At 39.2% G+C, this 14,594-nt stretch overlaps 1 protein-coding gene across 1 annotated transcript in view; it reads right to left on the reverse strand.

Annotated features, from left to right (window-relative positions):
- CSMD1 (CUB and Sushi multiple domains 1) overlaps positions 1-14,594 on the reverse strand; it is a 681,511-nt gene that overhangs the window by 572,979 nt on the left and 93,938 nt on the right. The window contains 1 exon segment of the mRNA XM_042934172.1: positions 13,454-13,541. Coding sequence (XP_042790106.1) covers positions 13,454-13,541 — 88 coding nt within the window.

Raw genomic sequence — 14,594 nt, forward strand, 5'->3', positions numbered from 1 at the left:
AATCATCACTGGCAAATGTCGTTCACAGACTACAGTTTCTTAGTAACAGCGAATCGTATACAGACAGTGAGATGCCTACATTCGGCAAACAGCATAGAAATCCGTGATGTCCCTCCAGTATTCTTCAAATTTTAAAAACGCTTTGGAGCGCAACAGGCGACTTTGGTGCTACATATTCCAATACAGGATGCTGTTCACTGATACAGAGAACTGGAAGGAATACTCAGTCCCAGACTCTCTTCCTTCATTTGGTTTTCCAAGTTCAAGAGAATAGTAAAGAAATCATTACCAGATCTAAACAATGCTCTGACAATTAAGATAATGCTCAGTTTTCAAAAAATAAAAGATAATTCTATCACTGTCCCTTTAAGGATAGTGAGTACAACTGGATTATGTCATAAGGATGGGAAACTTTTTCAGCAAGAAACTTAGTTTATGTTTTTATATTTTCTTTTAGCTTCCATTATAGTTTCTAAAGTCTGCTTATTGGCAAAATCCTAAACATGGATTTAATTCTAAATTAAAAAATTTTACAGTGATTAACTTGATGATCTCAATAATAATGATTATACTTATATTTTCTTCTTGTTATTAAGATTAGCAACAGTGTACATAAACTATCCAGCAAATGCAGGCACTCAGTGTTTAACACAGACCCTAGAGGAAATAAAAATTAGCTATCTTCTTTGGAATAGTTCTATTTCTGAAAATCTACCTTTCAATCGCAATTCTGCATGCTGAATCAACATTCACCATTGCCTTAACAATGTGTAAATATGAGCATCTCTTTAGTATAAAAGGTATACATGAAAGCTCTAACAAGTATTTCCGAGCACTTGCCGTGACCCAAAGCCTGTGCTAGGCTCTGGGAATACTACAATAATGAAAAAAACCAAGTCCATTCTCAGAGCTTACATTCTTGGTGGGGGAGAGACAATGAACATGCATTATATGTGCTAAAAATAAACCGTAAACAGACCCACATGTAATTGTGGGTGTTGGTCAGTGCTACAAAGTTAAAGTAAAAACCAAAGAAAGCACAGAGAGAGCAGGGTGTGAATGAAAAGGTCCATTTCAGGGAATGTGGTCAGAAAGGGCCACAGGATTTGCAGAAAGCGTAGGATGGGTAAGATCCGGGTCATCTATGTCCACTGTGTCATCAAGTATCTCTGATGATACCAACGTGTCATGGAAAACATACAACAGAAACAAAAAAGACCTGACGGGGAGAACTGTCACTGCACAGGACACCAAAATACTGCTTTATACATCACTTCCACTTTAAAGTAGAATTAAATTTCCCACTATAGCAAGTGAAAGAAAAATAGGAAGCAACAGAAGAACTCCAACAAAGCAAGAAAACAGGCAACTGTACAAGATGGAGGTAACCAAAGTTCCCAGACAGCCTCCACACTATTCTGTCCACGGCAAGATGTCAATTCACTAATACCCTTGACCACCACCACAGTAACACCTGCAGTGGCTGACAATTTGCCTGGTTTTCCCTCGTTCCTCCGTCATTTAAACAATGGCCTAGGGGCTGGGGCACCTGGGTGACTCGGTTGGTTGAGCATTCAACTTTGGCTCAGGGCATGATCTCACGGTTCGTGGGTTCGAGCCCCACGTTGGGCTTTGTGCTGGCAACGTGCAGCCTGCTTGGGATTCTCTGTCTCCCTCTCTCCATTGCTCCTGTACTCTCTCACAAAAATAAATAAACATTTTTTTAAATGCCCTAGGGGCACCTGGGTGGCTCAGTCACTTGAGCGTCTGACTCTTGACTTCTGCTCAGGTCATGATTTCACGGTCGTGGGATCGAGCCCCGCATAGAGCTCTGTGCTGGGCATGGAGCCTGCTTGGGATTCTCTTTCTTCCTCCCTCTGCCCCTCCCCCTACTCAAACATGATTGAAAAATGACTCAATGAAAGGACATGTATGGGGGGAGGGGGAAATAGGTGATGGGGGTTAAGGAGTGCAGTTATGATGAGCACCAGGTGATGGACGGAATTACTGAAACATCTGCCCAGGTCAAGATTTCATGGGCCATGAGTTTGAGCCCCACTTCGGGCTCCACGCTGAGTTTTCTTTTCCCCTTCTTTTCTTTCTCTCTCCCTCCCTCTCTGCCCCTCCCGTGCTTATGATCTCTCCCTCTCTCTCTCTCTCAAAATAAATACATACACTTTATATAAAAAAAGAACTGTTGAGTTACTGCATTGTTGCACACCTGAAACTAATATAACACTGTATGCCAATTATACTGTAATTAAAATTAATAAAATTAATAAAAACTGAGTCCATGAGAGAACTTAATCAATAGCAATTCTTGAGGAAAAGAATGCCAAATTTGTTTCTTGGTTTATATCCTGGTCATGCAATTCTTTATATTTTCATGTAACAAAAGGCAGGTGGCTCTGATGTCACTGAAACTGACTTACAGTGGGGAAGTACTAAAGCTATAAAGAGAATTACTAGTGGTAAGAACACCAAAAAGAGAGGAGGGAGAGCAGCTGGGTGGCTCAGTCAGTTAAGCATCTGATTTTGGCTCAGGTCATGATCTCAAGGTTCGTGAGTTCGAGCCCCACATTGGGGTCTGTGCTGACAGTTCAGAGCCTGGAGCCTGTTTTGGACTCTCTGTCTCCCTCTGTCTCTGCCCCTCCCCCACTCATGCTCTGTCTGTCTGTCTCTCTCTCAGAAATAAACATTTAAAAAATTTTTAAAAAACCCTTTAAAAAAAGAGAGAGAATTACTGATGTGTTACAAGAAAAGGAAGAGGGGCTGAATGTGGAAAGTACTAGAAATAAACAGCAGTTTATCAAGAGACTTAGGTAATGGATTTTGTTCCGCTTCTCATCGATTATGTAATTTTCTTTTATGCACCCCGGTTTCTCCTTTCACTGGGTGACACATAATTCCACTTGACGCCCCTTGACTCCACAGAGTGTCTGAACGTGAGATCTGTTGAGAAATGGGCGACGACGTAAGAGCAGATGGTGTTAACTTGAACAGTGCTCCATAATCACCAACCATACAAATGAAGTGTTTACTTTTAAGTCACAACCATCACTCTTCCAATACCCAAATTCCCTTTGTGAGCACAGGTCACGTTTTAATCAAAGTCTGACCAACGGTGGCTAACTTGGTGGGTTTGCAGGGTACGAATTAGGCTATGACTGCATACCCCCAGGGACGTCTTGTTAGCATCACCTTATTCCAATTCAATATAAAAACGTATCTCCCATATGTGGGGCACAGTAATAAATAAAATCAATAAATCCTGTGCTGTCCTCTTTCCTTTAGGGCCTCATAATCCAACATGATGGGAGCATACATTTAATGTGACAGAAACATAAATATGCGACACGAAAAACTCTGCTGAAGAAGTTGAAACAATGGGTTGAAGCGAAGTGAGAGCAAAGACCCCTTATCCTACAAATAGAAGACTACTGTGCGGTTGGGCAAAGGCAGAGATGACTGAAAAATACCCTGTCCTACAAAGAATGAATCCTCGGGAGAACCATGGGGCACGTCAGTGTCCCCCAGTTCTGCGTCTTCAAGCTCCTCGAGTTTCTTTATTAGCCTGCTCTAATCTGCCTGTGAGATGTCTGTCACCTGAGGAAAGTTTTCACGGTGGCTTAGGTGTGGTAGCAGGGAAAACCATATTTGGTTAAGAATAGGGCTAAGAATTGCAGGGTAGCAGTGGCCATGCTGGAGAGGAGGGACTTTTAGGATGGGTACTACAGGTTGTGTAAATTTAGGATCTTTATCAAACGGGTTTCTGCCACGGAGGTGAGTTACAGTCACACTTACGGAAGAAAAGGAAGGAGAGCCACGGAAGAGAATGGAAGCCCATGTTTTATGGAAATCCGGGGGTCCCTACATGCAATGTCAGCATCTATTACATGCGATTAAGAATTTTATAAAGAATAGATCTGAGGGTTGGAAATAATACACACAAAGAACCTATACTATAACATGGAGCAACAATATAAAGTATAATATTTATATTTATTTTGTGTATAATCTTTATACGACTGACACAGAACGTATAACATGTGGCTATATAATATTTGCATATAAAACACAATATTTGCGCAATGTTTATAAAGAACCTATTAACTCAGCAGTGTGTAGCATGTGTGGTTAGTCTAAGTGGATCCTTTATGCAAAATTACAACATGACATTCACTCTTATCAGTTAGAACAAAGATTCCCTTGTGCTGAGTGTAGGGTAACCCCATGTTAAGGTGTAAGGCTTGGAATGGTGAGCTCAAGGTTAGGTGTGAACCACATCTTGACTCCTCATATGGCTAACTAGTGGTGTCCACACCCCGCACACCCCTATCCGGCGGTCCTGCATGACAGGTGTGAAGATATTTAGTCAATGTGATTTTCCTCATTACAGATCTTTGGGACCAAGAGAGGCTTTGGAGTCAATAAGATCTGGTTTCCAGTCCCAGCTATGACCATGACTAGTTATTGCATCGTGGCATGTTAACATTCTGAATTTCAATAGCCATATTTGCAAAAGTTGGGATAACGGTATCTGTCTGCACCTACAGTATCTATCCTACCAGCATAGGAAATAGATGTCCGTATCCGTCCACAAACTCTCCAACCCTACTCCAGCTCCATCCTTTACAAACTGATATACGAATTTTCTATCAATCTACTCATAAATATTCCGTTCTAATGAATTCACTCTGTCTCTTAGAGAGTGGTCAAGGGTGGAAAAAAATATCAGAAAATTGTCCCCCAAATAGTTTGAATTCAAATAAGGAAAGTTCAAATTTTAGGCTTCAATTATTTATAATTCTTCATATATAATACTGGAGTTAATATTTAGATTGTCTATGGAAAAAAAAGATTTCCATAGAAACAAAAATAATAGTATAAATAAAATCAGATGAGGAGTATTTTACCAACCTAATATAGTGAACATTTTTTAAACAGAAAAAGCCCCAAATTATATATAATTACAGTGGTAACTACAAATGAATTCATCCACTCATCTTGACAATGTTGGTCATTAGATTGGATTATATGTTAGTCATTAGTTTTGATTACATGAATTTAGAAAGAACTGAATTGCTTTTCATTAAAAACAGTCTCCAAAAGAATTTAAACAATCAAGAACAGCCTCCTTCTTTTTAAAACACCAGCATTTATAGTCAGCTTATTATATGCTGAGCCTAGGACATATCACCTCACTTAATGGTCACGAGGTATGTTTACATGGCCATGGTCTTACAGCCTGCATATGAACACACATGGATTCTACCGTCGCCTGGGTGGAGGCAGTCGATGAAATAAAGACTTGGTACATCGGATGCCCAGGGTCACTACACAGTCCTAAACCACCAGTAGGGATGGCAATGACTTTTAATTTAGTTACAATGCAGCAAATAACTGAATAGCATGTTTCTTTGTTCATATATCCTTCCTCCACATGACTCTAACAATTATTTTTAGGCTGAATTGACTCAACTTCCATATGTAGTGTACCTCGTTTCAAGGTGTGGCCCACAGATCCCTCGGGTGGGTAGTGAGACCTTTTCAGAGGGTATGATATTTTTATATTAGACTGTTTTTATAATAATACTAAAAGATGTATGCTTTTTCCCCATGGGTTGCTATGTCCACTGATGGTAAAAGAGCAATGGTGAGCAAACCCAATAGTGGCCTAACACAAATGGAAGCCATAGCATCAGGCACGAGACTGAGAAGACTGAGGAGGAGGACGAGGACGAGGACAAGGACCAGGATGAGGAGGTGGGGGGGGGGAGGAAAAGGAAGGCCAGCATCACTTAAGAAAGTCCTTGATGAAGCAGGAAAAATGATTACTTTTGATAAATCTTGATCACTGAATACCTATGCATCTGTGGTACATACTGAAGCCTTACATGATCTCGAGGAAAAACTCATTGAAATTGTTTGAATTGTGAGCTGAATCAACTGCTTTATTTTCATGAAACTTATTTGAAAAAATAACTAATAAGCTATTATTGATAGCATTTGAGTATTCGTCAAACATGTTATTTACGGCTCCTTTTTTAAAATTTAAATTCAATTTAGTTAATGTAGAGTGTAGTGCTGGTTTCAGGAGGAGAATTTAGTGATTCATCACTTACATACAATACCCAGTGCTCATCCTGACAAATGCCCTCCTTATGGCCCATCACCCATTTAGCCCATCCCCCAGATGCAAACTGGTGTAGCCACTCTGGAAAATGGTATGGAGGTTCCTCAAAAAGTTAAAAATAGAACTATCCTTTGAACCATTGATTGCATTACTAGGTATTTATTCAAAGGATACAAACATGCTGATTCAAAGGGGCACATGGACCCCAATGTTTACAGCAGCATTATCAACAATAGCCAAACTACAGAGCCCAAGTGTCCATCGACTGAGGAGTGGATACAGAAGTAGTGTGTGTGTGTGTGTGTGTGTGTGTACATATATACATGTACATGTACATATACATGCCCTGATAAATGGTATTTTCTTAAATGTTGGCTGCAACTTGGAATATGGAATCATAACAATAAACATTTTATACGTCTTTATCTTAAAAGCCATTGATCTAGCTATCAGAGGGAGGGAGGGAGACACAGAATCTGAAGAGGGAGAGAGGGAGACACAGAATCCAAAGCATGTATATACACGTGTCCACACACACACACACACACACACACACACACACACACACACACTGGAATATTTCTCAGTGATCAAAAAGAATGAAATCTTGGTATTTGCAACTACATGGATGGAACTAGAACATATTATGCTAAGTAAATCAGTCAGAGAAAGACAAGTATGATTTCACTCACATGTGTATTTTAAGAGACAAAACAGATGAACATAGGGAAATGAAAGGAAAAATAAAATAACATAAAAACAGAGAAGGAGGCTAACCCATAAGAGATGCTTCAATATATAGAACAAACTGAGGGCTACTGAATGAGCCTTTTATTTAAGAAAAATAATTTACAAAATTTGTCACCAATGATAAAATTCAAGTGGTCTAATAGAAATTAGAAATTCTGAAAATTTGTATGTGCCATCATGACCTTGACAGCTTCCCAATGCTTAAATATTTTTCCAATAAGATATAGAGAGATATTAAAATATGCAATGTTTTTGACATTGTGTAGTGAAATGTATCAACATTCGGAAGAACTCAAAACTCAAAGAATCATGATTTGTCAAATGGCCAATGCATGATGGTACAAAATCATGGATGAATAAAACATTTCAATATGATAGCTAGATCAGTGGCTTTTAAGACAAAGACGTATAAAATGTTTATTGTTATGATTCCGTATTCCAAGTTGCAGCCAACATTTAAGAAAATACCATTTATCAGGGCACCTGGGTGGCTCAGTCGTTAAGCATCTGACTTTGGTTCAGGTCATGATCTCACAGTATGTGGGTTCCAGCCCCGCGTCAGGCTCCGTGGTGACAGTGCGGACGGAGCCTGCTTGGGATTCTCTCTCTCTCTCCCTCTCCCTCTGTCCTTTCCCTGCTCACACTGTCTCTGTCTCTCTCAAAATAAATAAACTTAAAAAAAATTTTTTAAAGAAAATATCCTTTATCAATTTTTATAGTATCACCTATTATATATGTCTATGTATCTTATTGGAAAGATATTTAAGCATTGGAAAACTGTCAAACTCATGGTGGCACATACGAGAAACAGACTCTTAACTGTAGAGAACAAACTGAAGGTTACTGGACGGAAGCATGGGGGAACGGGTTATACAGGTGAAGGGGATGAAGGAGGGCACTTGTGATGAGTGCTGGGTGTTGTCTGGAAGAGATGAATTACTAATTCTACACCTGAAGCAAATATTATACTGTATGTTAACTAACTAGAACTGGAATAAAAACTTGGAGGAAAACAATAAATATTCATTTGTTATTTTTTTTTATTTTTTTAACGTTTATTTATTACTTTCAAGAGACAGAGACAGAGCATGAGCAGGGGAGGGGCAGAGAGAGAGAGGGAGACACAGAATCCAAAGCAGGCTCCAGGCTCTGTGCTGTCAGCACAGAGTCTAAGGCGGGGCTCGAACCCACGAACTGTGAGATCGTGACCTGAGACGAAGTCGGACGTTTAACCGACTGAGCCACCCAGGTGCCCCAAATATCCATTTATTTTTCAACCATATGTGAGGCAGGATTTTTAAAAATATGTTAGCTAAAACAACATAGTGGAACATATTAAACGCAGAAGCAGGAGTATGAACGCATATATAGTGTCACCGTACTCACAAATGTCAGGAGAAGGCTGGAGTGACTAGGATAGACCAAGGCAAAGTGTATTTCAGAGCAAAAAATACTATCCAAGATAAAGAGGGACACTTCCCAACATCAAACGTATGCATTCATTAAAAAGACAACAAACACATACATAACTAATAACACAGCTTCCAAAGACATGTAGCAAAAACTGATGAAACTGTAAGAAATAGACAAACCCACAATCATAGCAGGAGATTTCAACATATTTCTCTCAACAACAGAACAAGTGGCCAGAAAGTCAGTGAGGATACAAAAGACTTGACCAATGCTGTCATCCAACTTGATCTAACCGACCTTCAGGGAACATTTCACCCTACTATGGCAGAACATACACTCTTTCCAGTGCACATAAAATGCTTACCAAGATGGAGCATATTCTAGGACAGAAAACAATTCTTGGTCAATTTAAAAGGATTTAAGTCATACAAAGTATGTTCTCTGACCACAAAGAACCTGGGGAAATCCCTAGATATTTGGAAACTAAATAGAACACTTTTATATAACCCATGGATTACACAAGTAATCACAAGGGAAAATAGGAAGTATTCTGAACTGCATGAAAAGGAAAACATGCTATTTATACATGATACAGTTAAATCCATTCTTGGAGTAGAATTTAAAGCACTGAACACCCACATTAGAAAAGAAAAAGGAATCTTAAATCACAGCTTCAATCTTAAGAAACTTCACAATGAAGAGCATATAAATCCCACTGTAATCAGAAGAGTAAAAATAATAAAAGACCAGAGCAGAATTCAATGGAATATGAAACAAATAAAACCAATAGAGAAACATCAGTGACACCAAATGTAGATTTTTTTTTTTACAAGATCAATAACACTGACATATCACGAGTCAAGTGGGTCTGGTAAAATAGAAAACACAAATTACCAAGGTCAGGAATTGCAATTCTGCCACCACTACTCATTTAAAGGACAATGAGAAAATATTATGAATAACTTTATGAAAATAAATTTGACAACCTGGATAAAAATCTGAAAAATACGCTGAAAGATGCAAACTATCAAAGCTACTTACTTAAGCAGAGTAAGAACCTGAACAGGTTTGTATGTAGAAAAAAAGTTGTACTGTAATTTAAAAACTTTTTGTTAGGAAATTGCACCTCCAGATGACTTCACTGATAAATCTCTCAAAAACTAAAGAAAGAAATGTTATCAACTCTACACAAATTCTTTCAGGATATTCCAGAGCACAGAATATTCCCTAACTAATTTGATGAGACCAGCATTACTCTGATAGCAAAATCAAGAAATTACAAGAAAAGACCATAGGCTAATATCTCTCATGAGCATACATGCAAAAATCTAAAACAAAATTAGCAAATCAAAGCCAACAGTATATAAAAAGGATGATACATCACGACCAAATTAATTTATCCCAGAATGCAAGAAAAATCAGTCAATGTAATTAATCATATTAAAAACTAAACAGAAAAGATCATCTCAATAGATCTAGAAAAAGCTTTTGAGAAAATCTATATCCATTCATGATAAAAACCTACAACAAACTACAAATAGAAGGACGCTTTTTCAGCATGATAAAAATAATCTATAAAAACCTTACAGCTAGTATCACTCAATGATGAAAACCAAAATGCCTTCCACCAAAGATCAAGAATAAAGCAAGAATGAGGATGCCTGGCTGGGGGAGAGCATGTGACTCTTGATCTCAAGGTCATGAGTTGGAGCCCCATGATGGGGGTAGAGATTACTAAAAATAAATAAAACATTAAAAACTGAATGAAGCAGGAAAGGCTTACCATTTATATTCAACCTCATAAGATAGGTCCTGGCCAGTTCTTTCAGGCAAGGAAAAGAAACAAAATTCATTCACATTAGAAAGAAAAACTGAAAACTGTTTATTTGTAGTTGTGAGCATCATCTAGAGATCTAGTCCTCTGAAGTGTAGAAAAAGCTACTATAACCGGATTATCACAGTTTTTTAATTTTTTTTTTAAGTTTATTTATTTTTGAGACAGAGAGACAGAGCATGAGCGGGGGAGGGGCAGAGAGAGAGGGAGACACAGAATCTGAAACAGGCTCCAGGCTCTGAGCTGTTAGCACAGGGTCCGACGCAGGGCTCGAACTCACGGACCGTGAGATCGTGACCTGAGCCGAAGTCGGATGCTTAACTGACTGAGCCACCCAGGTGCCCCTGGACTATCACAGTTTTGCGCGCGCGCGCGCACACACACACATCCATAGATGGCAAAAATATTTACATTTGTATTTAGTCCTATAGGAAATTTACTCTTTCAAATCCCTTTCTGTGCTGTTATATTATTCGATTGCCATGAACTTGGAGACATGGAAACAATATAGAGATTCCCCAGGAAAGTCAGGATTTGAAAGCGTGAATGTCTCATCTGAGATACGGTAACTCCTTTCCTTCCTTCACTGGCTGTCCCGAAGACACACATAACCCCAGGGGCTAATGTTTACCCCAACGTTGAACCTCTTCTTCAGAAATAAGGCTGTTGTAAGAATGAGCAGAGTAAATACCAGCACATTCATCTAAGGTGCTCATAAAATGCTCCATTGCTATGCTTGTGCTGAACTGATAACTGGCCCTGGATGGCTCTGAGCTCCTTGTCAACTTTTGGAGGTTAAGAAATCTCTCTGGGATGCCTGGGTGGCTCAGTCGGTTGAGCGTCCGACTTCGGCGCAAGTCACGATCTCATAGTTAGTGAGTTCGAGCCCCGCGTCGGGCTCTGTGCTGACAGCTCGGAGCCTGGAGCCTGCTTCGGATCCTGTGTCTCCCTCTCTCTCTGTCCCTCCCCCATTCATGCTCTGTCTCTCTGTGTCTCAAAAATAAATAAAAATTTAAAAAAAAAATTAAAAAAGAAAAGAAGTTTCTCTAGTTCCTTTTACCATAGCATACAATTTGAACCTGGCATTGTCAGGCAGCATTTAACTCATCATGTTTTAAAACAGAGCTATTCCAAAACAGACCAAGGAAGTTCCCAGATCCCTGCAAAGATTTTCAGGGATGACAGAGTGCTGGATGGACAATCTCCCTCACACGCAAGGGGCACTTGAATAATACCGCGAGTGCCCGTGGGCCAGGCACCATTTCAGTCACTGAGGAAGCCGGAGTGAATACAATACCATCCCTGCACTGGAGAAGCGTGAGCTGGATGGGGAAAACGGACACGTGAACAATAATGAAGAAGAATCGTGGGAGAGCGTGTACAGTTCTCTGGGAGTGAGGCAAGGAGAGCATTTTTTCCGGGGTGAAATGGGGAAGGGGCAAGTGGAGGAGGTCACTTTTGAGATAAGGAAGGAAATCAAAACATAAAAAGCTCTATGGATTCCAGCAAGAATGTGTACATTTCGTGTATGTGCTTGCTTTGCAAAAGACAGAATTCCGGGTGCCTTCGGCCGACTGCTATTTTATCTGCTGGTGGAAGCCAGCACCTGTCTCTGTCAGAGAACCCACTGAGAGTGCTCACAAATACCCACAACCAAGCTGTGCTCTGGAGAACTTCCTTGAGCCAAAAGAAGGAACCCAACAATGGGCAGCCAGGGAGGGTGGGTACCGGAGGGGGAGCCAGCTGGTCGATGTGACCCGTCCCCTGAGAGTCCCTGTGGGTTCGGACTGAAGCTCCTCAGCAGCGAGAACCAGCCTGCGTCTGAGCTTTTCACTCTGCCCCCCTTGTTCCCCCCATTGCCCTTCTCCAAAGAGCGCTTTTCCAAACAAAAAAAAAAATCACTTGAAGAAGAATCCTGTCTCAGGCTCTGCTTCAAAGGAACTTGAACTGAAACACCAGCTCCCCTAGCTACACTCAAACTTGGTATCTTTAACCTGTAAACCACATGATCTCCCATCCACTTCAAACAAGGCGGACACCGCTAGGAAGTCAAACGCATTTTATTATCGTGTGTATTTTCTTTGTTTCCTTTTCATGGAAAAAAAAGTATGTGTCTATAATTATACCAACTTTATTACAGCCAGCCTGTAGACAATTTTATTCTTTCTCTAACCTTTTCAAAATTACTATCGCTACTTGTCTTTTTCACTCTATGTGGAATTTAGGAAACGAAAGAAACAGAGAGACAAAAAAAGAGACTCTTAGAAACCGAGAGGGCTGTCGGTTACCAGAATGGAGGCGGGGGAGTGAGGGGTGAGACACACAAAGGGGTCAAGAATCCACTCATCTTGACGAGTACTGAGAAATGTGTAACATCAGTGAACTAGTATACTGCACACTTGAAACTAATACAACACTCTTGTTAACTATACATCAGTAAATGATTAAAATTACATAAAATTTCCCCAAATGGCCATTGCTACTCCAGCTTCACTGAGGAATATTCCTTCTTCCTTCTCTAGTGGCACAGAGACTGTTTCAGTTTCCTCTTACTGTGGTAGCCCAAGCTCTCTACATGTATCTTTATTGTTTCCCTGTCAAAAATGGTGAAATTTTAAGGGAGGAAAGCACTTTTCCCAACCCCCTGTATTCTTTATTTTGAAGCTTACTCCCAGTATGTGTATCCATCTTGTAAACTGGCAAACATTTCTGGAACTAATGGAAACGAATTCAAAAATGCAAAGAAATGATATTGTAATCATTATAAATATAAATGGCATTATAATTATAATACACTATTACAATCACCACTACATTAATAATGTCACAACTGGAAAGTAGTCTCTAGCTCATCACGATCCTAGTAAAGTGAATCATAACATTTTCTGAAATAAATTGCATTGACTGCCACTTACATTCATTATTCTAAAAATTGAATGAAATAATTATGAGGCTATAGTTAAATTTTTGCCCCATCTATTTTTTTAAACATTAACCAAAATGCATTAGAATAGGAGATGGTAATTAATGAAAAACCGGAAAAAAAAAAAACCCTTGAGACAAATTTTGATTATATTCATTTAGGGTTAAATATTTAATACTTGCTCATATAGTGAAAGGCATCAACTCTACACCACATGGAAGTTTTAAACACAGTCTGTCTTAAATCTTTACACAGTATGCCTTACATATAAGAGCCCCGTAATAATTGAGAAGTTGTATCTTTAAATCAAAAGGACATCAGAGTTAAGGACAACAAGTTGAAATTATATATATTTTAGAAAATCACATGCTTTTCAAATAACTTCTGTATCTCCTACCTGAAGTCGGAACCTGCTCTTCTTCCATTTTCCGGAATCCCGGGATCTGGACACATGTCAGAGACCAATGCAACGCCTCCTTGACTCACTATAATAGAGAGAAACATTCTTGTAAATTTGGTTAGCTGTTGGAGAAATCCTCAGAGAATAAATTTATGTTAGGCAGGCTTGGTTCTTAGATCATGACTTTAAAAATGCAATTTATTTTAGAATTAAGACATGTTAGATATATTAAAATACATCTTTATTTTTATGTCCGAAAAATCAAGACTTCTTATCCAGTGAAAGGATGCCAACATTCTTTAGTCTGAGCCCTTCTTCTATTGACGTGGTCAAAATTTAATTTTAAAAAATACATTTTCTCCTTATGTTCAACTTTACAATAGGTCACAACTAACAGCATGATGGGACAAAAAAGAACAGAATGGTAAAATGCCACAGTTTATACAGAAGACCCACAGATGAAGACACTAATTATTTGTTAATGCCCAGATGAGACATAATTTAAATAAAATTACCTATTATGTTTTAAACATTGAACATGTTTATCATTGGACTAAAAAAAACGAGTACCCTTCTTCTTTTACAAACATGCTGATGTATTTCCTGAATGTGTTCCATGAGGAGCCTTCCTCCTACGGGGATGTTGTACAATCACAGAAGGGTTTTTAAAGGACGCGCTTGCTTATTGGATAGAGTAGCTGCCACTCCAACACCCACCCCACCCTAAGTTGTCTAATCCAGCCGAGGCAATTCCTTCTTTCTTTCCAGAAATTAGCTCAACAGGGGGCTTGTGACTCAATTCTGTTCAGTGAGACATGAGGGAAAGTCTGGAGCTGTGCCACTGGGAAGACATTCCAGTGAGCCAACAAAGACCATCTCTGTTTTTATTCTGGATCTTTCTGTGTCTGGATTTCGAATGTGGAATTGTTGGTGCCATATTGCTATGTTCCAAGAATGGAGGGTATATCATAAATGGAGAATATATATATACCAAGTACCTGGACCCTTGATATCATAGTTAAGACAGAAAATTTGCCAACTCAGGAACCTACCCTACCTTAACATCCTATTGGGTAACTCGTGTTTCCTACAGTTTAAACCCATTTAAATAGATCGTTTCATTACCTATCTATATCTA

The sequence above is a fragment of the Panthera leo genome, chromosome B1 (assembly GCF_018350215.1).
Source record: "Panthera leo isolate Ple1 chromosome B1, P.leo_Ple1_pat1.1, whole genome shotgun sequence".
NCBI lineage: Eukaryota > Metazoa > Chordata > Mammalia > Carnivora > Felidae > Panthera > Panthera leo.